The 26,375-nt window shown below is 39.7% G+C and overlaps 1 protein-coding gene across 19 annotated transcripts in view; it reads left to right on the plus strand.

Annotated features, from left to right (window-relative positions):
- CEP112 (centrosomal protein 112) overlaps positions 1-26,375 on the plus strand; it is a 468,148-nt gene that overhangs the window by 236,499 nt on the left and 205,274 nt on the right. For all 19 annotated transcript variants that reach the window (XR_006715132.1, XR_006715133.1, XR_006715134.1 and 16 more), the window contains one exon: positions 16,892-17,122. Coding sequence is in view for 16 of the 19 variants with exons in the window: in XM_045489498.1 (XP_045345454.1) it covers positions 16,892-17,122 (231 nt within the window). In the remaining 3 variants the exon portion in view is untranslated. The remainder of the gene's footprint in view (positions 1-16,891; positions 17,123-26,375) is intronic.

Below are 26,375 nucleotides of genomic sequence, written 5' to 3' on the forward strand. Positions count from 1 at the left end.
TTTCTTAAGCCCTATGTAGTATACTCCCAAACTGAATATTTGTTGTTCTAAAGTTTTTTCCCAAATTAAAGTTTTTCTTGCCTTTCCTATATGGTAAGCTCTGTCCTCTCTTTCGTCACATAATTTAGTAGTGTCCGTGCGAACCACAGTACCACATTTTATTTTAATTTTGTGTATCAAATTCCTTCCAGAGCTAAGCTAGTCTCTTGGAATTTGGAGAAATTCTAGCCCATCTCATCTCTACAAGTTGTAGAGGAGATATTGTCATTGAACCACAAAGTGGAATAATGATTTTATTTTTAATTACCAGGCCTAATAACTATAGAACAGGAGTCTAAAAACACAAGTGTTCTTGGGGCACCTGGGTGACTCAGTCAGTGAAGCATCCGACTTTGGCTCAGGTCGTGATCTCAAAGTTTATGAGTTCAAGCCCTGCGTCGGGCTCTGTGCTCACAGCTGAGAGCCTAGAGCCTGCTTCAGATTCTGTGTCTCCCTCTCTCTCTGCCCCTCCCACACTCACGCTCAGTCTCTCTCACTCTCAAAAATGAATAAATGTTAAAAAAAAAAACAACCCACAAATGTTCTTTAAATATACCACACATTTATATTGGATGCCCAAGAAAGTTTTGAATTATTTAAATGTACATCTGCTGGCTCTGAGTTCAAATATCTCTCAGTCATTTAAGGGATGTAAAATGTATTTTTCATTTGATAGAACATCAGCATTATGATTCAAGGAATCTCTATTTGCAGCTTAGATGCATCAGGTTAAAAATAGATAAAATGCTGTCCTGGGAATCTGAAGATTTGGTTTCCTACCCAAACTTTTATGTGACTTTAACTACATCCCTTAATAATCTTTTTTCTACTTTTATCCACTACCTGTCTTTCCTGTGGCATATGAGAGCACATTCTAAAAGCTTTAGCCCTATAAAAATGCTATAAATATATAAACTTTTATCTAAAAACGTTACCATACATATAAAATAATTTTATAACATTTGGCGTAATTTGAAATCATTGATTTCCAAAAAATGTTAACAGGTATATTATGTCATATGCTGTAATTATACAGTAAAATAAGATTACCGTTTTCACTGTTTATATGAATTTCAGTTTTTAAATGGCAATAAATATGGTTTTTAAATGACAATAAATATGAGATATAGCTTTATGCACAATATAAATTTACTCTCTAAAATAGATACATTAAACTTTTACAAAACACTGTTTTTTACTGATCCAACAGTATTCTCCTAATAAATTCTACTAATGACTTTTTAATATATATGCTGTCCTTCCTTGAAATCTGAATACCCGCTTTCACACCAATTCTATATATTTAATAAAATCTCAGAAATGCATATTTCATTCAAAGTATTCCTTTCATTAAAAAAAAATGAGGGGTTGCCTGGGTGGCTCAGTCAGTTAAGAGTCTGACTCTTGATCTTGGCTCAGGTCACGATCTCACTGTGATGAGATTGAGCCCCACGTTGGGCTCCATGTATGCACGGAGCCTGCCTAAGATGCTCTCTCTCTCTCTCTCTCTCTCTCTCTGTGTCTCCCTGGCCCCCCTCCCCTTGTCCCTCTCCCACTCAGGTGCGCACTCACTCTCTCAAAACCAAAAAAACAAAACCCCCAAAGAAAACAAAAAACAAACCAAAATGGGACATTTTATTTGGGTGGAGTGAAAGTTCTAGCAGAATAAGAGCCTAAAGTTTTGCTTCAGAAATAACTTAGACATAAGGAGTGATCAATAACCCAACATAACAGAAAGCAAGCTGCTAGCTATTTTAAAAATTTAATAGTTGGTACTAAAAATAAATAATGTAAACTCATAATGAAGGTATTATAACTAGATTATATGTCATAACTAACAAAGAGTCACCCCGATTTTGGCTCAGGTCACCATCTCACGGTTTGTGGGATCGAGCCCTGCATCAGGCTCTGCCCTGACAGAGCAGAGCCTGCTTGGGATTCTCTCTCTTCCTCTCTCTCTGTCCCCCCCCCCCCACTCCGCTTGTGCTCTCTCTCTCTCTCAAAATAAATAAACTTTAAAAAATGATGAGCATCATATTCAAAAAAAGAAAAAAAAACACATTTAAAATAGGAATATAACAAAAAATAAAGCTAAGTTATTCTACAATAAACTCCTATGTATATGTTTCATAAAAGTGAATAGCAGACAGCAAGGATATTTTTTCCAAAATTACTCCTAGAATATCCATCTGGTCACCACAGATTAACCCCAATACCTTAAACTGCATACATTTATGTTCTTTACGATGCCGGTTGGTATTTATTATAATGACCTTGAATTATTTTATGGCCTGGGAATATCTTCAAAATCTTCAAAGAAACATTGAAGTATTGTAAGTATATATGCAGCAACTTGCCCTCCCTGGCCGGGTGCACTCAGTTCTCGCAATTTGTGAAATCGACAATGAGTTAATTGTCTCAGGTCTACCCGCCGTGCAGACCAGCCGCCCTAGTGCTTGCTGTGTGAGCTAAAATGAAAGGACCAAGTGAATAAAAGATGAAAACACATAATCTCTCAAGGCCGCTTAACTGCAAGATACGGAGTGCTCTGACCTTTTCTGCATGATGTTACCGGCCAAGAAATTAGATGGTCATTTCTTCAAACCTTCACCCACCCGCGAGGGTTGCATTCCTGTGGCATTTATGTGTGACTTCCTTGAAATGATGAAGTTGCACACGGTGTTTCACAGCTCTCCCCTGCACCCCGCAGAGATTAGCGGGCACATCGCAGCCCTTCCACTCCGCTCTCATAATTCATGTAAGGCATGCAGGTGTGTTTGAATTCTGTGCCCTCTTGCTCTTGAAGCCGGTGTGAAGCGGTTACAATGGCTAACCGAACGTTATCTGCTTCCGTGCCATTCTACTTCCTCATTCCAACCCCTGTCACCAGCCAAAGAAGGCCTAAGGAAGGCGGGGAATGGTGTCAGGGCCCCTGTTCTCAGGGTCTTGCCCTTTCATCGTGGGGGGGAATTTCTAGTGAGGAGGAGGTTAGTAGTTTGGTCTGTTTCTCTTGAAATGCAATCCCAATCCATTTCCTCGGAGGATTCTCCCTCCTTGCTAAACCTCATTGTGAATGAGAACACAACTCTTCAGAAATAGCCACTGAAGGTCCTTAAAACATAATTCAGTGAGGCAATGGATGTTTAGGTGGATGGACACACAGATGGACAAACCCATGACTGACATAGCTGAGCAGGGAGCCTTGACCTACCTAAGGATCACAAGTCTCGAAAGACAGGAGACCTGTGTGAAAGCAAGAGTTCACCGGGAGGCACGCCCCATTTTATGAACACCTCTGCCTCAGGCCATTCTGAATTGAAAACTCTTGCCTTTTTATCACTTTGTTTCTGTTTAATCCTGTCCATCCATACTGTCTGACCCTACTGCCTGAGCCTTGGTGTTCTTACGCACCAACTGTCCTGCCTCAGAACAGCGCTGATTGGGGTTTGACTGTTGTGTTTCATTTGTTAGACACACAAATCATCTATCATTATTTCTGGTACTTTTTTCTTGGAGAGACAAAAGCACTGTTCTTACAAGGTTAAATTCTCTTTTATGCTAAAGTTTCTATGGGACCTATTTACGATAGAAAATTCTATTGCATTTGATATTTATAAAATAATGCTAAAAAATTAAAAGGCCACAACTCGAAAGAGTGTGTTTGCTTTGAATCTGGAAGCTTAAATCCAGATATTTATTTATTAGGTTTAACATAATGAAAGAAGAGAAATCGTTTTGGTCAGTTTTATATGACTTTAAATAACACTTGGTGGCCTGCTAACCATGAATAATTAAAGTGTGTTTTAGAACTCTTACTATGTTGTTCTAAAGAAAATATATCAGTTGAAACTTCTTTACGTAATAATGAGAGGTAGACAATAATGAAGTAATGTGATGTTCCAAAACATAATTGAAATCGAGGGTCTCCTGTGAAAAACGCACAATAAAAATTGTCAGAGGATTGTGCATTTCCATAATTAAGACTATATTAACAATAATTACTGTATTATACTTTAAGAAGTTACTTGTTAGAAGCATTCTCCTTGCCATCTAGGCATAAAACATCTGCATTATTAAAAAAATGTTATTGTGTCGTGTCTTATACATACAAAGAATATATGTCATAAATAATATTTAAGCACTAATGCACACAATCGGAACGAACATCAGGAACTGACCACCCAAGTGAAGAATTAGAACGTTGCTGAATCCATCACCTCTGTCCGGATGCTCCTTCCTCTCCCCACTTCCTGGTATCTGCCCCAGAGGCAACCATTGGCCGTAAATGTGTGTTGATGGTTACCTAACATTTTTTTCAGTATAGCCTCATCACATACCCGTTCCCTAAGCAGTATATTGTTTGCTTTTGCTTACATTTGAACTTCATAAAAATGGTTGCATATTATAGGTAATCCATGATTTGAGTTTTTTCCCTCAATATTTTTTTTTTCAACGTTTATTTATTTTTGGGACAGAGAGAGACAGAGCATGAACGGGGGAGGGGCAGCGAGAGAGGGAGACACAGAATCGGAAACAGGCTCCAGGCTCTGAGCCATCAGCCCAGAGCCCGACGCGGGGCTCGAACTCACGGACCGCGAGATCGTGACCTGGCTGAAGTCGGACGCTTAACCGACTGCGCCACCCAGGCGCCCCATTCCCTCAATATTTTTAAGATTCATCCATTCTCTTGTGTGCGGTTCCAATTCATTCATTTGTCTAGATACAGTGTCCCGTTACTTGTGATACACATTTGAGTCATCTCTAGCTAGGTAGTTTTTACAGCTCCGCTGTGCACATCCTTGGACACGTCCTTGGTGTACGGGTGTTAAGAGTTTCTCTACAAAATGTTGGGACATAACTTAAGAAAATGTTCAGTTTTTCTAGGTATCGCCAATTTAATTCACAACAGGGTTTTGTCGCTTTGTATTCATATCATTAGCATGTAAGAGCGCCATTGATACACATCCTTACCAACAGCTGGTACTATCAGACTTATTAATTTTTGCTAATATAGTGATTGTAAAATGAATTTGCATTTTCTGATGATCAGCGAAGTTGGACACCTTTTCATGTGTTTACCATTAAAATGTTTCCGTTTATAATAAGGTTCTTTTATTTATTTATTTATTTAAAAAATTTTTTAATGTTTATTTTTGAGAGAGAGACAGAACACAAGTGCGGGAAGGGTAGAGAGAGAGGGAGACACAGAATGTGAAGCGGGCTCCAGGCTCTGAGTTGTCAGCACAGGGCCAGATGTGGGGCTTGAACTCACGGACTGTGAGATCATGACCTGAGCCGAAGTCAGACACTCAACCGACTGAGCCACCCAGGCACCCCTATAATAAAGTTCTTGATCATACCTTTTTCTCATTTCTCTATTGGACCGTTTATCTTCACTGATTGGTATGCCTCCCAAATTCTGGATACTGTTCTTTCATCAATTATATATGTTACAAATCTCCCCTTTAAAATTTTTATTCATATTTTCATTATCTTTATGGTGTCTTTTGATGAATGAATGTTCCTAATTATATTATAATCTCACTTATCAATCTTTTCAAGTTGGTGCCTTGTGAGTCGTGTTTAAGGAAGTTTCTTATCTTCAAGTAAAGAAGCCCTCCCCTGTATTTTTAAAAATGTCATCTTTCACTTTTGGTCCCTGATCACTATGCACTGATTTTTAAAATATTAGCCTTATTGAGATATAATTTCCACATCATACAATTAACCCTTTTAAAGTATACAGTCGCATGGGTTTCAGTATGGTTCACAGAGTTGTGCAACCATCACCCCCCAAATTTTGGAACATTTTATCACCTCCTCCCCCCAAACAGATACTTACTAACCGTCTATCACCCTCCATTTTCCCCACAACAGCCCTGGGCAACCACTAATCTAAATCTTCTGCCTCTACATTTGCTTGTGCTATTTCTTATGAGTAGAATCATACATTATGTGGTCTTTTGTGACTAGTTTCTTTCATTTGTTGTGCTTTCAAGGTTCATTCATGTCATAGCCTATATTAGCTCTCCATTCCTTTTTATTGCTGAATAATATTCCATTGTTTATCTATATTATATTTTATTTGTTCATTCATCAGTTGATTGACAGTTTGTCTACTTTTTGGCTGTTACGAATAATGCTGCTGTGAACACGTACACGTTTTTGTGCAGAGATATGCTTTATTTGTCTTGGGTATATACTTAGGAGTGGAGAGAATTGATTTTTGTCTATTATGTAAGGTAGGGATCCGATTTCATTCTTTCCCATATGAGTAACTTATTGTCTTAGCATAGTTTTGAAACTGGTTCACCATTGCCCTCCAAAAGTGCAATACCAGTGGGATGCGTGGGTGGCTCAGTCAATTGAGCTTCTGACTCTTGATTTCAGCTTGGGTCATGATCCCAGGGTTGTGAGATCAAGCCCTGCATTGGGGCTCTGTGCTGACAGCACGGAGCCTGCTTGGAATTATTTCTCTTCCTGTCCCCACCCCTGCTCACCTTCTCTCTCTCTCTCTCTCTCTCTCTCTCTCTTTCTCTCTCTCTCTCTTTCTCTAAGTAAAATAAATAAAAATTTTAAAAATAAAACTTTTTTTTTTAAAAAGTGCAGTACCAGCTCCAACCAATGTGACCTTGTTTCTAGGTTCACTATTATGTTCCATTAGTCAAAATTTCCTATTTTTTATGATAATACTATACTGTATTAATTTCAGTCACATTATTCTAGGCCCTGATCTGTGGCGTGTCAGGCCACTTGTTCGTTGGGACTATCATGGGATTCTGTTCATCCTGTACATTTAGGTTCAGCTTGTCAAGTTTCTTGGAAGCTTTTGTTAAAATTTTAATTGGATTTGCATCGATGCCATCAATTTGGGGAGAACTGTCGGAAGGCTCTCCATCCCCATGATGTATCTCTGTTATTTAGATTTTCATTAATGTCTTTTAAAAAGGCTTATAATTTTTTCTATAGAATTTTGTACATCTTTTGGTAGACTTATTTCTGAGAATCTTCTGTTTGTTATAGCTATTCATGGTGTTTATAATTTTTGTGCTGGTGTGTAAAGATTACAGATAATTTTTAAACATGGCTCTTTAATTCAAACACCTTTCTAAACTCTTATTATTCCCAATGATTTGTACATTCATTTCGCATTCTCTCTATATAGACAATCATAGCTTTCATGACTGAAGACAGTTTGTTTTCCTTTTTTTTCTCTTGTCATACATTTATGAATGTAAGTCGTGATAGACATTTTTTTTCTTTTTCCTGATTTCTTTTTCTTCTTCCTGCACAATAAATAATAAATAAAATTTGCTGAGTTTTTGGTAAATATCTTTCATCTGGTTAAGAATGGTCTCTTCTGGGTTGCCTGGGTGACTCAGTTGGTTAAGCATCTGACTCTTTATTTTGGCTCAGGTCATGATCTCATGGCTCATGAGTTCAAGCCCCATGTCAGGCTCTTTACTGACAGTGCAGAACCTGCCTTGGGACCCTCTCTTTTCCTCTCTCTCTGCCCTCTCTGCTTGTTCTCTCTCTCTCTTTCGAAAATAAATAAAACTTAAAAAAATAATAAAAACTTAAAAAATGGCCAAGAATTCCTGTCATGGAGTTTTTTTCAATTTTTTTTGTTTGTTTATTGAGATAACCATAAGGCTTTTTTCTTTGAATACATTAATGGAAAAAAATCATATCATAGGTTATGTTTTACCATTACACCAACATTATGTCTCATCCAATTTTTAAATGATGTATTATTGCTGGCTTCAATTTGCTAACAATTTTTGAGAGTGATTGACCTGAATTTTTCTTTTTTAGACATATTTTTTAATCGATGTTATGCTAGCCTCATAAATTGAGTTGCTGAGTAATCTTTTTTTGAGTCCCTGGAAGAACTAATCTAAGAGTGAATTATTTGTTTCTCAAAATTTGGTAAATCTGGCCAGTAGAACCATCTGGGCTTGATATTTCATTTCAGGAAAGATTTTTGACTACTATTTAAATTTTTCTAATGGTTGCTGGATGACTCACATTTTCCAATTTTTTAGCCAGTTTTGGTAAATTTTTATAGTTTATGAGTTTTCCTTTTCATTTAAATTTGATAATTTATTGGCACTTACAGATTTTGAGAAATGTTAAACTGCCCTTGCATTCTGTACAACTTGGCAATAACATATTTTATTTGTATACATTACTGGACTTGGTTTGCTAATAATTTGTTTAGGATTTTATGTCTGTGTTCATGAGTAAGCTGACCTATAATTTTTGTTTCTCTTCATATTCTTGTCATCCTTTGTTATCAATATTATAACTTCTGAAATAGTTTGAGAGTACATTTCTCTATTCTCTGCAAGAGATTATAAAAGACTAGAATGATATATCTTCTGGAAGAGTTTTTTAGAACTCACCTGTGAAATTATCTGAACTTAATTGTTTTCTTTGTAGGAAGCATTTTCACTATTCTTCCAATTTATCTAATTAGATTGTTTTATTTCTTCTTTTTGGCATTTTATATTTTCCTGGGAATCTATTTCACTTCTATTCTCCAAGTATTGGCATAATCTTTCATTTTTATTTTTATTTTTTTAAAGTTCATTTATTTTGAGGAAAAGAGAGAGAGAGAGTGAGTGAGGAACAGACAGAGAGAGGGAGAGGGAGAATCCCAAGCAGGCTCTACACCACCAGCATACAGCACTGTGTGGGGCTAGAACCCACGAACCATGAGCTCATGACCTGAGCCAAAGTCAGATGCTTAACTGACTGAGCCCCCAGGTTCCCCTAATCTTTTTTTTTTTTTTTTTTTTTGAGAGAGAGTGCACAAGTGGCGGAGGGGCAGAGAGGGAGAGGAAGAAAGAGAAATCCCAAGTAGGTTCTGCACTGTCAGCACAGAGCCCAATGTGGGGCACAGTCTCATGACTGTGAGATCATCACCTCAGCCAAAATCAAGAGTCAGGTGCTTTACTGACTGAGCCAGCCAGGTACCCCTTGGCATAATATTTTTATGGTATGATCTTATTTATCTCTTTAATGTCTGATGGATTTGTGGTATGGTTTTTTTTTAATGTTAGTATTAGTTATCTCTTTTTTCTAGGTAATATTGCCATAGCTTTATTTGCAGCCCTAATATTGTTTGTTTGTGTCTTCTCTCCTGTTTCCTTCATCAGTCTTACCAGAAATTGTTCTATCTTGTAATTTCTTAAATTGGCCTTTTTTTCATTAACAATTAGCCTTTTAAAAATAAATAATATGTTATGGCTACATATTTCCTTCACTTCACCTTCATCCTTCAGGATTTCGTAAGTAATATTTTCTTTGTAAATCATTTCTAATACTTTTTATTTAAATGTTATGAATTTATTTTTGATTAGGAAATAGTTAACATCAATCAATTAAAATTTTTTTAATGTTTATTTATTTTAAAGGGAGAGGGACAGAGAGCATGCATGAGCAGGGGAGGAGCAGAGAGAAAGGGAGATAGAGAATCCCAAGCAGGCGGCTCTGAGCTCTGTGCTGACAGCAGAGAGCCTGATGTGGGGCTTGAACCCACAAACCGTGCAGTCATAACCTGAGCTGAAGTCGGACTCTTAAGAGACTGAGCCACCCAGGCACCCCAACATCAATCAATTTAAAAGTCACAAAAATAGATACAATAAAATATCTCCCAGGAACCCATGACTGTTGATACTAACCCCCTCATTCCCATTTAAAACAGTACAAATGTGAAAAAAAAAAATGTCTTGGGTCTTCTCAGTACTTTGATTTTTATCTTAAATTTGTTTTGAACCATGAATTATTTAAACTGTGTTTAAAACTTTGAAGTATTAGGGGATTATTTTGGTTTTGTTGTTGCTATTTTTGCCAAGGTTCCTAATTTAATTTTTTTTAAATCTTTATTCACTTTTTGAGAGACAGAGACAGAGTGAGCATGAGCGGGGGAGGGACAGAGAGAGAGGGAGACACAGAATCTGAAACAGGCTCCAGGTTCTGAGCTGTCAGCACAGAGCCTGACACGTATTAAAAACATTTTTAAATTTATAGAGAAAATTGAGAAGATAGTATAAAGTTTTCCCATATACCTTGCACCCAGTTTCCCCTTTTATTAACATCTTACGTTAATATGGTACATTGTTTAAATTACACACCAATGTTGATATGTCATCATTAACTAAAATCCATACCTTATTCAGATTTGCTTAGTTTTTACCTAGTGTCCTTTTTTTGTTACACAATCCCATCTAGAATATCGCATTACATTTAGTTGTCTTCTTTCCTTAGTCTCTTCTGCTATGATAGTTTGTCAGATTTTCCTTACTTTTGATAACCTTGACAGTTTTGAGGAGCGCCCATTAGGAATTTGTAAAATGCCCTTCATTGTAATTTGGAATACCTCTGCGAGGAAGATTTGTTTCTTCTCCCCCATTAGTTAACTTATTAAATCATTTATATGAGTATGTACTCTTGGATATTTATTTTATTCTTTGAAATATAATCCAATGCTTTTTTTTTTTTTTCTCAAATTGTTCCAGCTTTGGCCATTGGGAGCTCCTTCAGTTGGTTCTTGTATCTTTAATATACTCTCATCAAGGAGCACTTCCTTAGTACTAGCACAGCAAGATGCTCTGGTTCATCTTATATATTTCCTGCTCACTCTTAGACTCAGTCATTTGTCTAAGGGCCACTGTTTCCTTTTATCAGGGAATGGTACTAGAACCCAGAATCTGAGCGCTTGGTGTATTTGTTGCTACTGGGATGTCATTTACTGAATATATTCTTTTTTTCCCTCAGTTTACCTGCTTTTAAGCTTTTCTCTTTGTCTTTTGTGTTCTGCCATTTCATTACCTAGTATACAGATTAGACCCCTCCCTCCCTCCCTTCCTCCCTCCCTTCCTGCTTTTCCTTCCTTCCTTCCTTCCTGCCTTCCTGCCTTCCTGCCTTCCTGCCTTCCTGCCTTCCTGCCTTCCTGCCTTTCCTTCCCTCCTTCCTTCCTTTTCTGTCCTGTCTGATATTTATTCTGCTCACTAATTCTGAGGATTCTTATTTTTCCTCAGTTCTGAAAATTCTCATTTTTGCATATCCTTCCTATCATCTCTTTTCTGTCCCCTCCTTCTAGAACTCCAGACATATATTAGATATTTTTATTTTACCTTCCATAGCTTTAAACATCTCACAGTTATCTTCTGATTATTAATTTGCTGTGTTCTAAGTAATTTATTAAGATCCCTCTTCTGTTTCATTACTTTTTTGCTCTTGCTATGTTTAAACTGCCTTAACTCATCTATTCTTTTATTCAAAAACTTTTTTTGGAAGTTATATTTGATTCTTTCTCAAATATGATAATTTTTGCTTAGTCTCTTGTGACTTACTTTGGGATTCTATCTTTTAAAAACATTTTTTTTTGTGTTTATTTCTTTATTTTTAGAGAGGGAAAGAGAGAAGGGGAAAGGGGGGAGGGGCAGAGAGAGAGGGAGAGAGAGAATCCCAAGCATCCCCCACACTGTCAGTGTAGAGCCCAACATGGGGCTTGATCTCACGAAACATGAGATCATGACCTGAGCCAATATCAAGAATCAGATGTTTAACCAACTGAGCCACCCAGGCGCCCCTTTTAAATTTTTTTTTTTAATGTTTCATCTTTTGTTTTTTAAAACATTTAATACATGTTATTTTATCTTATTTTTCTGATAATTCTCATATTTGAAGTGCCTGCCAGTGGGAATCTGTTTTTGCTGACTCTTACCGATGGTGTTTTTTCCCTGGATTTAATAATTCTTAAATTATGAGCTCATTCTTGGTTTACCTTAATTTATGGAAAACTTGGAGACATTAAACTAAAGAAACTTTTTTCCAGAGGGAATTTATTTTAGCATCAGGCAGGAGTATATAACACTATGGACCTAGAACCACTTTAGTCCTATTCCAGGCCCGCTGACTTAATTCCTTGGAATCATGTTCAGCTCCCATATTCCTTGCCCCCAGAAGCTGCAATGCTCATAGAGACAGACATTTGTCCTCCAAGATACATTGCCTTTTGAGCATGCTCAGTGCTCACTATCCTATTTTTGACACATGCAGTTTTATAGTGTGTGATTTTTGTTTTGTTTTTTTCTTTTGGATTTTTCTCTTACTTCCTATGAGCAAAGAAAGAAAACATTGTATTTTGTACAGAATCTAGTTGTTTCGTCTCATGAAGGTCTCTCAGAATATCTAATCTGCCAAACTGCCTGAGGTAACCATCCTAAATCACCAATATTCCTCTCTCTTCCTTGCCTTCATCATGCATTTAGTTGTTTAGCCCTTTTTTTTAAATGTTTATTTATTTTTGAGAGAGCACAAGTGGGGGATGGGCAGAAAGAAGGAGAGACACAGATCCCAAGTAGGCTCCGTGCCATCAGCGCAGAGCCTCATGTGGGGCTCGAACCCATGAACCGCGAGATCATTACCTGAGCTGAGATCAAGAGTGGACACTTAACCCGCTGCACCCCCCAGGTGCCTTCCCCTAACCGTTTCAGTTCTACTTCTAAAATTGTATTCCCATCCATTCCACTCTTTCCACTACTGCTGGCCTTCCCATCTCTGGTGTGTCTAACCCATGATATAAACTGCCTCCAGGATAGTCTTTCTTGATACAAATTCAGTAGTATTTCTTGACTTACTATCCCCACATACTCCTTTCCAGCATCCAATTTAGGTATCTTACTGGTCCTCCAGTGCCTTGATTTCCAACCCCTGTAGTTTAATGTCTTCAATATCTGCAGCAAATCTGTTTTCTGAGTTTCTCCTGTTCCTCTTTGACGTTCTGTTTTTCTTCTTCCATGCAACTCATTCTTTCTTCCTGAAATGTCCTGTATTTATCCCTGTTCCCAAATGGTGCTAATTTCTCTCTTAAGGTACATCTCAGATGCATTCAATTTTATTCAGGTTTTCAGAATTCTTAGCTCAAAGTAAGGGCTCCCTCTTTTGAACTTTTATGGCACATCGTCTTCTCTTATGGCTCTATGGGGTGTGTGTGTTTGTGTGTGTGTGTGTGTGTGTGTGTGTGTGTGTAGCTTATTTATTATAGTCTAAACTCTATGGGTAAAGTTTTTTCTCTAGAAGTCACTTATGGTGGCTTCCACATCATAGATCCTAACAAATGGTAGATTACATATACCTACACATTAAAGAGTAGCACATTGGAAACATTTCAGCTCTTGGTGGTGATTGCTCACAAACTTTCTGTGACAGTACAAAGGTAACCTAATGCATTAATAACTATATTAACGTTGTCTTTATTCCAAGAGCACCTATAGAACAATTTTTGGATTTCCAAGATAGTCCAAATGATTCTTTCTTAACCATGAACATGTTCTCAACTTAGACACATTTTGCTTTCATAAAATGCATTTTTGAATTTTGTTTGGGACCACTTTGATGATAATCCTGGCAATCTATTATCATTTATGAGATGTTTCAACCTCTCACTGCTCTTGTCAGATTCAGAGTGGTTTGAAGAGTCATTAGCTTTCTGGGGCGCCTGGGTGGCTCAGTAGGTTAAGTGTCCTACTTCAGCTCAGATCATGATCTGAGTCATGAGTTCATCATCAGGTCATGAGGTTGAGCCCTGTGTCTGGCTCTCTGCTGTCAGCACAGAACCCGCTTTGGATCCTCTGTCCCCCTCGCTCTCTGCCCCTCCCCCACTCGCACCTGTGCACACGTGCCCTCTCTCTTTCAAAAATAAACATTAAAAAAAGAGTCATTAGCTTTCTAAGGAAATTGGTATAAATGTTTGGTGTTTGTCTTTTGGTGACTGGCTTATTTCACTGAGCATAATGTCCTCAAGTTTCATCCGTGCTGTAGTATAAGTCAGAATTTCCTTCTTTCTGTAGGCCGAAGAACAATGCATCATCCATACAGACCCCATTTTGCTTATCCCCCTATCTGTTGATGGACATTCAGTTGCTTCCATGTTTTCTGGTCTGTCTGTATGTTTTTAACTGTTAATTGAACTCAGCTCGATTAAAAGTTGTGCTTACGGTGTGTGTCCCCTATAGACAGATAACAACCTTTATTAATTTGTTAAATGTTGGTGTAATTCTCCTGTTCTATATCAGTCAGATGGATGAAGTTTGATAGCTCGTTATTTATAATCGTAAAGAAAAATGAACACGTCTATTCCAGATTGATCTTGGCAGTTCTGTCACTCTAGTTATCAGCACTTGCTAAGGACTGAAATATTAAATACCCCAGGGAAGCCTTCAGCATTAAGTTCTTTCATTTAATGTTTATTTCTCCCATAATTAGTTGATACATTTTTCAGTATAGTTTTTCTGTTTGAAAATCGTCATTGGACTAAAGCCAGTGCATATCAATGTGCCAGCAACTTAAAATGCCTTCCTTAAGTTCTCATCACATTCCTAGTCAACTAATAAAAATATACAGAATTACAAAGTGCACCAGTGGCTCGGGTGTGCAGAAACAGGTTCCCGTATACACTGTTGTTCACATTGGAAAATGGACTCAGTGTGTCTGTAGAGCAATTTGGAAAAAAAGCTACAAAGTCATTCTTATCTTTTGACGAAATAATCTTCATAATGTAAACTAAAAGCAAAATAGCATTGTAATGTATTCATAGGTGTCGCATATGTAATAATGACTAATTGGAAAGAAGACAAATATCCAAAAATAATATGATTAAGTGAATGACGATATACTGCAATGATGAAATATTAAAGAGCTACTAAGAGTGACAAGTACGCTAATAAATGGAAACGAAGACATAAAGTTAGGTATAGGAAAAGGTGGAACAGCATCTACACGTGACTATACCATTGAAAATATTTTTATGGGTGTGCCCGGATGACTCAGTTAAGTGCGTAACTCTTGATTTCAGCTCAGGGCACGACCTCACGGTTTGTGAGATCAAGCCCCCCCAGGGGCTCTGCGCTGACGGCACAGAGTCTGCTGGGGATTCTCTCACGCCCTCTCTCTGTGCCCCTCCCCCACTTACACTTTCTCTCTCTCTCAAAATAAATAAATAAATAAACTTAAAAAAAAAAGAAAAGAAAGTACATATTTTACGTACATCGACAAAGATTGAAATTCAGTTTGGGGTGGTTTCGGTGGTTTTGGGAAGCTAACTTATTTTGTTTGTTTTTTATTTTTTACAAAGACGTTATGACCCTGTGACTTTGGGATGCAGCTTTGTACTAATCCTGGTGAAAATGAGAAGTTAGGGGTGTGCAATAAGAATAAATGAACAAAATACAACAAATGTCATTCTCTATAAAAACTTCTTACAACTTTGATACAGTATGGTAGGTGATAGAAACAAAGGCTTTCAAATCAAATCAGTCTGAATTTGGATAAAGCCTTTGCAAGTCTGTTTCTCTCAGACTACGTCTTAGTCTGTCCTGGCTACTATAAGAACATACCACGGGCTGGGTGGGTTATAAGCAGCAGACATGCACCTGTCCCATTTCTGGAAGCTGGAAGTCGAAGGCCAAGGCACCAGCATGTTTGTGTTGTAATGAGGACCCTCTTCCTGGTTCATGGCTAGCGCCTTCTCCCTGCATCCTCACGTGGTAGAAGGGGAAAGGGATTTCCGAGTCTCCTTTCAAAAGGCACTAATCCCATTTTATAAAGGCATTAATCACATCCTGAAGGCCCAAGATGACCAGTGTCCTTAATAGAAGAGGAAAATTTGGACCCAGGGACACAGACACACAAAGAAGCCATGTGAAGACAGAGCAGAGACTGGAGCGATACGTCTGTAAGCCGAGGAACACCAAAGATCTCCAGCAAACCCCAGAAGCTAGAAGAGAGGCATGGAACAGATTTTTCCCTCTGAGCCTCCAAAAGGAATCCACTCTACCAACACCTTGATTTCAGACTACTAATCTCTAGAACTGTGAGAGAATAGGTGTCTGTTGTATTAAGCCACTCAGTTTATAGTACTTTGTTAATGGCAGCCTCAGGAAACTAATATACCCCGTATGTTTGGGAATTAAGAAACGTACTTCGAAATGGTTTATAAGTCAAAGAAGAAAATAATAATGGAAGTTAAAAATGTTTGAGCTAAATGATAATGAAAATCTCATATTTCTACACCTAAGAGATTAAACGTAAGCAATAGTTGGAGGGATATTTATAGTCTTAAGTTTATACATCAGAAAAGAAGTAAGTATAAAAATAAATGACTTAAATACTGAAAATAAGAAAATAGGAGGAGGAATATAAAATAAACCCAAGAACGTAGAATGCTAGACATCATGAAATCAGAGCAGACATCATATGAAATAAAAACAAAAATACAAGGGCACCTGGGTGGCTTAGTTGGTTAAGCGTCTGACTCTTGATTTCGGTTCAGGTCATGGTTGTGGGACCGAGCCCTGTGTCGGGCTCTATGCTGACAGCATGGAGCCTGTTTGCGACTCTTTCTGTCTCTCTGCCTCTCTGTCTCTCTGTCTCTGCCTCTCTCTCTGCCTCTCCCCTGCTTGTGCACGAGCTCTCTCTCTTTCAAAATAAATGAACTTAAAAAAGCCCGAAAATACAATAGCAAGTACTAGATGAATCTTTGGAACATAATGTTGAATATTGAAAAAGCAAGTTGCAAAGGAATACATATAACATTCCATTTGCATAAATATTTGAAGCAAATGAAATGGACTATGTTGTATATGGTAAAATGTTCTAGGTAGCACTTATGTCTAAACGAGGAGGGGATGGCATGGGATGGGAGAATAAGGGAAGGAAGGAAGGGAGGAAGGAAGGAAGGAAGGAAGAGAACTTTTTTGGTAGATTTATTAACCTTTTGTGATTCTTCTTTTATGATTTTCCTATTCATATCCTCTACCCGTTTTTCATTTTTAAAAATAAGGCTATTGCCGACATGGAAGCCCAAGTTCACAAGTTGAGAGAAGAGCTGATTCATGTGAACTCACAGCGGAAACAGCAGCTGGTGGAACTCGGCCTTCTTCGTGAAGAGGAGAAGCAAAAGGCTGCGAGGGACCACGAGACCGCGGTCTATAAGCTGAAGGCCGAGTCAGAAAAGATGAAGTTGGAGCTGAAGAGGGCTCATGCCGCTGAGACAGACGTGGCACTGGAAAAGGTAAGGCATCCCGCTGGATTCGTACAGATCCCTGGGACCCGTGTTTGGATACCACTAAGATGGCAGGCCTAGAACCACTCCCGAAATTTGTAAACTATTCACATGAGCAGTTTCGGTATCTCGCTCTATGTTTAAACACCACGAGAAGAATCCGGGGAGTAGGTTCCCTAACTTTTCCCTTGACGTTCATGGAAGCGATAGTTGGAATATCCCATTTCCGTAGGGATTGAATACACGTGGTGATAGAGCAGTGTAGAACACTGTCCAGTATTGTGCTGAGCAGGGATCCTCGGGCGATAGCCCGAAGTTTTCCTAGGTTAAGACTAGATCTTTGGTAGTTTTTCCAGTAGTTGTTTCTATATTTCACAGTCTTTTGTAATAGCATGACATAAATGATGATCTAGTGTCCCAGATAGATGTTTCAGATTAAGAAAAGTTTCTTTAGAATTATATATTTTTGAAAAAGATGTCAGCATAATGTTCGCACGTTTGGGGTTGACTTGTATTCCAGGTATAATCTCAAATATTCATTCTTTCAATGTTCTGAAAAAGTGGAAACATTTTAATTGGGTAGTAAATGTGAACTGTTATAAATCATAGCAGCTGTAAATGACCTCTTGAGTTCCTACAGACCCGTCTCTTATCTTGAGATCAAAAAACTTGAATAGGGTAATCTAAGAGTCTTCTAATTCTGCTTATTTTTTTTACCTTTTCTTCTTCATCTTTGAATACTCTGTCTTCACAGAACATACAACACCGTTCTAATGCTTCACTGATTTTATTTTATTTTTTTAATGTTTATTTACTTTTGAGAGAGAGAGAGAGAGACAGACAGACAGCGTGAGTGAGGGAGGGGCAGAGAGAGACACACACACAGAATCCAAAGCAGGTTTCAGGCTCTGAGCTGTCAGCACAGAGCCCGACACGGGGCTCAAACTCACCGACTGCGAGATCATGACCTGGGCCGAAGTCGGATGCTTAACCGACGGAGCCACCCAGGTGCCCCTGCTCCACTGATATTACACGGATTGTGACCCTAAGATGCTTCCCTGATAGTGTCTTAATTTCTCGGGAGCTCGGATTTTATCAGGCTTTGCCCTTGGCAGCATAACTCTGAACCCAGAAATAAATAGGAACAAGACTCTAAAGAGGCAGAAGGTAGCCTGGCTTCTTAGAGGAATAGCAGGGAGACTGGCGTGGCCAGAAATGGTGACCAAGGAGGAGAAAGAGAAGGAGGTGATGAGGCTAGGGAAGAAACCTCGGGTCCTGTGGGCCTACGTGGGCCCTTGGCAGGGTTTTGCTTTGACTCTCTGAGAGTAAGGAGACTTGGCAGGTTTTGAGCAGAGGAGGGACGATGCTCTGATTCCCATTTGAGTAGCATCTCTCTGCGCGTGCTAAGAATAGACTGAACTGTGGGCACAGAAGGCAGTAGGGACAGCAGTGAAAAGTCCATTGCAGGAAGTTTAGACGAGATGACAGAGGCCCGGGCCTGGGCAGTGGCAGCAAAAGTGGTCAAAACTGATGAGATTCGGGTTGGGTTCTGAAAAGGGAACAGACAGTGTCTGCTGTTAGTTCAGACGTGGAGTCAAGAGAGAAAGAGAGGGGCGTATGCTATGGCGCAGTCAAGGGCGGTTTCACAGTGACTTGCGGGAGCCAGCGGACCAGTGGAGTTATTTGTTGTTGAAGGAAGAGTAACAGAGCAGGTGGTGGGGCCACTGGGGGCGGGTCCGGGTTGCGATGCCTTTTATACACCTAAGTGAGGAATTTGTGGTAATTCCATCAAGGCAGTACAAAATAAGAATGTTTTGATGCTAAAATATACAGAGTTTCAGGAATTAGAAAGCGTCCTTATTGAGACTGTTTTAGCCCTCTGAAAATAGCAGATCAGCGAGACTGATGGAGAGCGAAAGGGATGTCGGCCCATCCTCTCCGGTGACTCTTATATGCCCCTCCCCTCGCTTGGTGCCAATCAGCTCTAGCCAACAGCTCAAAGTGCTTCTAAGGAGATGTTCTTAAATGGCACAGGAACCCCTGCACACTGATTTCAGAAAATTGGACGTACCAAAACCAGACTTAAAAACGTACAAGCTGGGCCTTAATTTTCTTGCATTATAGATTCATATTTCAGATGTTTCTTTTCACTAGAAGATGAACCTTTTCAAGTATAGGTCTATATGTGTTGTAACTAATTAGCAGTTTGCAGATAATAAAGAAAAATAGTAATAGAACCATTAGTGATTCAGTTGGCAAACATTTCTGGAAGATCTTCTGTAACCTAGAAAGGCACATCCCAGGCACTGTGCGGACACATAGAAAAAAGAAACAAAAAAGGTACTGTCCTTAAGGAGATCTGAAAGTAACAGTGGCAGTAAGATATTCACACGTAGAGAAATGACTATAATGCATGGTGGAGTGTGAATTGGGGGAGATCACTCCTGTTAAGGAAATCAGGGAAGATTCACTGGAAGAGGTGTCACTTTTACCAGATATAAGTAATATGTAGGATTTTGACTAGTGATACGCAAGGGGGCATTCAAAGCCAGAGGACTTAACAACAGCAAGACAAACAAAACTGTTTATATGGCATTGAGGTTAATCAAGGGGAGTGGTTAGTGATCAGGCTAAAAGACAGTCTAGGATCACTGAGACTCTCCAAAGCTGTGATAGTATTTTAGCTTCATTGGGTAAATGGTGAGGAGCTGCTGAAAGTTTTTAAGCCCTGAAAGTCAGCATTCAAGTGATTGTTGGGAAAATCTTTGTGTCGGTGTTGTTGCAGTGGGAATGCCAATTGGTGGGGACCGGATTAATAACACGGGCAGGAGGTCTCTGTGAGCACGTTAGAAATGCGGGAAGGCTGTGAGAGCCTAGTGGTGACAATGGGCTGGAGGGAACATGGCTGAGAATCATCTCAGAGGTGGCATTGATTACACTTGTCAAGGTTACATCCAGCCCTGAATACATGGGGAAGGGAGAAGTCTGGTTGGGGAGAAAGAAGGCATGTACCATTTGTTGAGTTGGACGTGCCTCCACTCCACCCAGCTGTGACGCTCGTTCACTTGCTGTTGAAGGAACGTCTGTAGAGAGCCAGAAGAGAGGGCAGGACTCGAAGAAACAGCTGTGGGGTGTCACCCACAGGGAGGGCCTGTTCATGAGAGGAATATAGAAAGAAAACAGTCAGCTGTGAAGGAAGAACTTCATTGAAGATGTTGGGGAGGAAGCAGCCAAAGAAGGGTCATTGAGGTAAGAGCAATCTGAGAAGACTGTATTTTCATGGACACAAAGGCAGAGAATATTTGGAAAGGAGGATTTTTAAGAATGTGACACAAAATCAGGAAGGATGAGGGCAGAGGAGAGGTGACGGGATTTGAAACTGAGAATTCATTGATGATCTTGGGCAGAACCCTCAAGGGATAGTGTGGACAGGAACACTGTTGCAGAAGATGAGAGAGGAGTGAGGAAGGGAAGGTTCGTGAATACTCTGTTGTTTCAGAAAACCAGATATTAAAAGGAAGGTGTAGTTCCAAAGGAGTATATTTTTAGGCTGCAAATGTCTTGAAATACAGGAGAAGGGAACTAGTGGACAGGAAGAGCTTAGTGAGGCAGAGAACCACAGACACTTGAGGGTTTGCCATCTGAGACATAAGGGTGTGGTTGAAAGAGTGGCACAGTCCCACCCTGGGCCCTTGGCCGCGAGGATCCAGCCATGTGAGACCTTGGCCTGTTCCTGGAGCCTGCCTTGCGCTCTCCTTCCTCCAGGCCTTTATACCTGCCGCCCCTGGGCCTGGGATGTTCTTCCCCTCCCCTGGAGTCTCTGTGGCTCTTCTCCTCCTCACTCTGCACTGCTCAGTGTCCTTCTCTGACCTTGCTCTCCAAAGTCTTACCCAGCTCTACCGGCGCTGCTGGTCCCATTGTCTTCATACTTATTTTTTTTTTAAGCTGTTTTTTTTTTCAATATATGAAATTTATTGTCATATTGGTTTCCATACAACACCCAGTGCTCATCCCAAAAGGTGCCCTCCTCAGTACCCATCACCCACCCTTCCCTCCCTCCCACCCCCCCATCAACCCTCAGTTTGTTCTCAGTTTTTAACAGTCTCTTATGCTTTGGCTCTCTCCCACTCTAACCTCTTTTTTTTTTTTTTCCTTCCCCTCCCCCATGGGTTTCTGTTAAGTTTCTCAGGATCCACATAAGAGTGAAACCATATGGTATCTGTCTTTCTCTGTATGGCTTATTTCATTTAGCATAACACTCCCCAGTTCCATCCACGTTGCTACAAAGGGCCATATTTCATTCTTTCTCATTGCCACGTAGTACTCCATTGTGTATATAAACCACAATTTCTTTATCCATTCATCAGTTGATGGACATTTAGGCTCTTTCCATAATTTGGCTATTGTTGAGAGTGCTGCTCTAAACATTGGGGTACAAGTGCCCTTATGCGTCAGTACTCCTGTATCCCTTGGGTAAATTCCTAGCAGTGCTATTGCTGGGTCACAGGGTAGGTCTATTTTTAATTTTCTGAGGAACCTCCACACTGTTTTCCAGAGCGGCTGCACCAATTTGCATTCCCACCAACAGTGCAAGAGGGTTCCCGTTTTTCCACATCCTCTCCAGCATCTATAGTCTCCTGATTTGTTCATTTTGGCCACTCTGGCATGAGGTGATATCTGAGTGTGGTTTTGATTTGTATTTCCCTGATGAGGAGCGACGTTGAGCATCTTTTCATGTGCCTGTTGGCCATCCGGATATCTTCTTTAGAGAAGTGTCTATTCATGTTTTCTGCCCATTTCTTCACTGGGTTATTTGTTTTTCGGGCGTGGAGTTTGGTGAGCTCTTTATAGATTTTGGATACTAGCCCTTTGTCCGATATGTCATTTGCAAATATCTTTTCCCATTCCGTTGGTTGCCTTTTAGTTTTGTTGGTTGTTTCCTTTGCTGTGCAGAAGCTTTTTATCTTCATAAGGTCCCAGTAGTTCATTTTTGCTTTTAATTCCCTTGCCTTTGGGAATGTGTCGAGTAAGAAATTGCTACGGCTGAGGTCAGAGAGGTCTTTTCTTGCTTTCTCCTCTAGGGTTTTGATGGTTTCTTGTCTCACATTCAGGTCCTTTATCCATTTTGAGTTTATTTTTGTGAGTGGTGTGAGAAAGTGGTCTAGTTTCAATCTTCTGCATGTTGCTGTCCAGTTCTCCCAGCACCATTTGTTAGAGACTGTCTTTTTTCCATTGGATGTTCTTTCCTGCTTTGTCAAAGATTAGTTGGCCATACGTTTGTGGGTCTAGTTCTGGGGTTTCTATTCTATTCCATTGGTCTGTGTGTCTGTTTTTGTGCCAATACCATGCTGTCTTGATGATGACAGCTTTGTAGTAGAGGCTAAAGTCTGGGATTGTGATGCCTCCTGCTTTGGTCTTCTTCTTCAAAATTACTTTGGCTATTCGGGGCCTTTTGTGGTTCCATATGAATTTTAGGATTGCTTGTTCTAGCTTCGAGAAGAATGCTGGTGCAATTTTGATTGAGATTGCATTGAATGTGTAGATAGCTTTGGGTACTATTGACATTTTGACAATATTTATTCTTCCAATCCATGAGCACGGAATGTTTTTCCATTTCTTTATATCTTCTTCAATTTCCTTCATAAGTGTTCTATAGTTTTCAGCATACAGATCTTTTATATCTTTGGTTAGATTTATCCCTAGGTATTTTATGCCTCTTGGTGCAATTGTGAATGGGATCAGTTTCTTTATTTGTCTTTCTGTTACTTCATTATTAGTGTATAAGAATGCAACTGATTTCTGTACATTGATTTTGTATCCTGCGACTTTGCTAAATTCATGTATCAGTTCTAGCAGACTTTTGGAGTCTGTCGGATTTTCCAGGTATAATATCATGTCATCTGCAAAAAGTGAAAGCTTAACTTCATCTTTGCCAATTTTGATGCCTTTGATTTCCTTTTGTTGTCTGATTGCTGATGCTAGAACTTCCAACACTATGCTAAACAACAGCAGTGAGAGTGGACATCCCTGTTGTGTTCCTGATCTCAGGGAAAAAGCTCTCAGTTTTTCCCTGTCTTCATACCTCAGGTCACCATCTGGAATCATCTTTTCATTTTTCCGATCGCTTATTTTCTATTCTTCTCCTCCCCACCCCCCATTGGAATGTGAGCTCCATGAGCAGGATCTGGGTCTGTCTTGTTCATGTCTGTACTGCTCGTGTTTAGAAAACTTGGCACATATACTGAGTGAGGGAATGATAGAAGCCACGACTTTCAAGGACGGAAGAAGGGAAAGGATTGGTAAAGATACAGGGGGTTCCACGACGAGACTTGCGAAGGGCTTCTATCTGATACCGTCTCTATTCTCTGTAAAGAATAGCAGTAATCTTCTGAGTGAGGAGTGTCAGGACAGTGGAAATGGCCAGGCTTCAGCCTGGGCAGATGGCTGGAACGTGGCAGGAAGCAGGTGTAAGGGAATTTGACCAGGTGGATTTGGAGTCCTGCAGGTAGAGGAGGGGCGATGGCAGCGTGAGTCTGGAAGAATGGAATGGTCCTGAATTGAACTGAGAACACAAGTAACACAAGAAGACAGAAATGGGGTTATAGCGTGGTAACATTAGCCACCATGGTTAAAGGTGCTGGAGGGGTTCATCAGAATGTAGTGACTTGGGGCGCCTGGGTGGCGCAGTCGGTTAAGCGTCCGACTTCAGCCAGGTCACGATCTCGCGGTCCGTGAGTTCAAGCCCCGCGTCAGGCTCTGGGCTGATGGCTCAGAGCCTGGAGTCTGTTTCTGATTCTGTGTCTCCCTCTCTCTCTGCCCCTCCCCCGTTCATGCTCTGTCTCTCTCTGTCCCAAAAATAAATAAACGTTGAAAAAAAAATTAAAAAAAAAAAAAAAAGAATGTAGTGACTTGTTGGCAGAAGGAGAGTCTGGGGAAAGGGACAAGAGCGCTAAAGTGGACCGGTGTTTAGTGCCATGAGTTTGGTTATTGTTGAGTTGGTGGAATTAGCCAATCCCAAAGTCCATGTGATAGAAAACAAGTGCTGGGCTCTTGATGGAAAGAGCCGTTGGTGTTTCTGATTGATAAATGTTCTAACTTAACTAGTGAAAGGAGTGCAGTATTTCTAAGTGCAGGAAGACCTGGACTGAGTGCCCTGAAAACCGTCCTTGTAAAACACTCATTTCTAAAGCCCCAGGACCACGCGTGGCACCTGAGACAAAGCACCATACATAAATGTCGAGGAAATGAAAGAATGATGATGAACTGCGAAATTCAGTCTAGCCACTGTGAAAGGCAGTGTGAATAAATAAAACCTTGGTTTTGATTCATCCATATTTGATTTGGACCCATTGTAAATACTTCCGATGGGACAAGATACATTTTTATATTCAAATATTCATGTTTCTTAGTACGTTAAATGTCTAGCATAAAGCTTTTTTCAGACAGTTTTTTTTTTACACAAATTAGTAGAGTTCTTAAAAAAATTTTTTTAACATTTATTTATTTTTGAGAAACAGAGTGAGACAAAGCATGAGCGGGGGAGGGGCAGAGAGAAAAGGAGACACAGAATCCGAAGCAGGCTCCAGGCTCCGAGCCGTCAGCACAGAGCCCGACGTGGGGCTCGAACCCACAAACTGCGAGATCATGACCTGAGCCGAAGTCAGACGCTCAACTGACTGACCCACCCAGGCTCCCCAGTAGAATTCTTAATATAAAAATCTGAATTAACACCAGTAAACTGGTAGACAATCCTATTGCCGCCTGTTGTGTCATTGTGTGGGACAGTTGAATTCTACTGTATTTTTATAAAAGATTTAATGTTTTGTCACGTTTTAAATCTGAAAGTTGAAATATTCGCCAGCAGCTTGGAATCCTGTCAGAATTGGGGGGTTTAGAAATTAATTTTTCTCTCATTAAGTATAAAAGTGAGGTTCAAAGAGGAGAGGAGAATAACACCAGAATAATAAATACTCTGAACGTGACACTCCCTGTGGTTGGGTTGTTGGTGGCACTTACAACATTGAGGTCATGAGAGAATTCCTGAGTCCAGCCCCTACCTGAGCCTCTGTCCACAGCAATTCAGGCCTTGCTGACATCTTCAGCGGCTTGAAGAGAAACCTGTAATGCCTCTACAAGGTCGAAAGATTTGCAATAGAGAATCCAAGAGAGGCAATGATTGACATCTGAAAAGCGAAAGCTGCTTTACTCACCTTTTAAAATCTCTTTTTGAAGTTTATTTATTTTTGAGAGAGGGAGAGCGAGCATGAATAGGGGAGGGGCAGAGAGAGAGGGAGACACAGAATCTAAAAAGCAGGCTCTAGGCTCTGAGCTGTTCCCACAGAGCCCGACGCGGGGCTCGAACCCACGAACCGTAAGACCATGACCTGAGCCCAAGTCAGACGCTTAACCTACTGAGCCACCAGGAGCCCCACACCTTTTAAAATCTTTTGAAACCAATCTGAGACAAAGTCCACAGAAAATGTGAACCTTTGAAAATTACAGAATATTACTAAGTGATGGTGGTAGGTCATTTGCTGAAGTTTGATTAAAACTTTGGTATTTAACAGAGAGGGAGGCAAACCATAAGAGACTCTTAACTATAGAGGACAAACTGAGAGTTGATGGCGGGAGGTGGGAGAGGGTTGGGCTAGATGGGTTATGGGCATTAAGGAGGGTGCTTGTTGCCAGGACAGCGGGAAGGTGTTGTATGTTAAGTGATAAGTCACTAAATTCTACTCCTGAAACCAATACTATATTATATGTTCACTAACTTGAATGTAAATAAAATCTTGGAAGAAGAAACAAAACCTTTGGAATTGAAAATTTACCATTGTTTCAGAAATCTATTCAGTTGCTTTTAAAATAAGTTTCTTGAAATAAGGTGCTATGTTAGAAAATTTGGAAAATATAGAAGTGTAAAATTTTCTGTTACTACCACTGGCCAGAGGAAACCAAGAGCAGTGATTTAATGTGCATGTACAATAGCTATATGAACTTAGCAGACTGAGATCACACCAAATGAGATCACATAGTGCAGTCTTTTGCTTTTTTAAAAAGTTACGCTAAGAATATTCCAATGGCATTTGAGATTCTTTGAAAATATAGTTTTCATGATATTCCATATTATGAATGTAGCATAATTTATTGTAGTATTCTCTTATTTTTGAACATTTAGCTTCTTAAAAAATTGCCTACATTGATACAGAGATTAACATCTTCTTAAGTAAATTTTTTTCAACATTTCCATTTTTTTTTCCTTAGG

The sequence above is a fragment of the Leopardus geoffroyi genome, chromosome E1 (assembly GCF_018350155.1).
Source record: "Leopardus geoffroyi isolate Oge1 chromosome E1, O.geoffroyi_Oge1_pat1.0, whole genome shotgun sequence".
Taxonomy (NCBI): Eukaryota; Metazoa; Chordata; class Mammalia; order Carnivora; family Felidae; genus Leopardus; species Leopardus geoffroyi.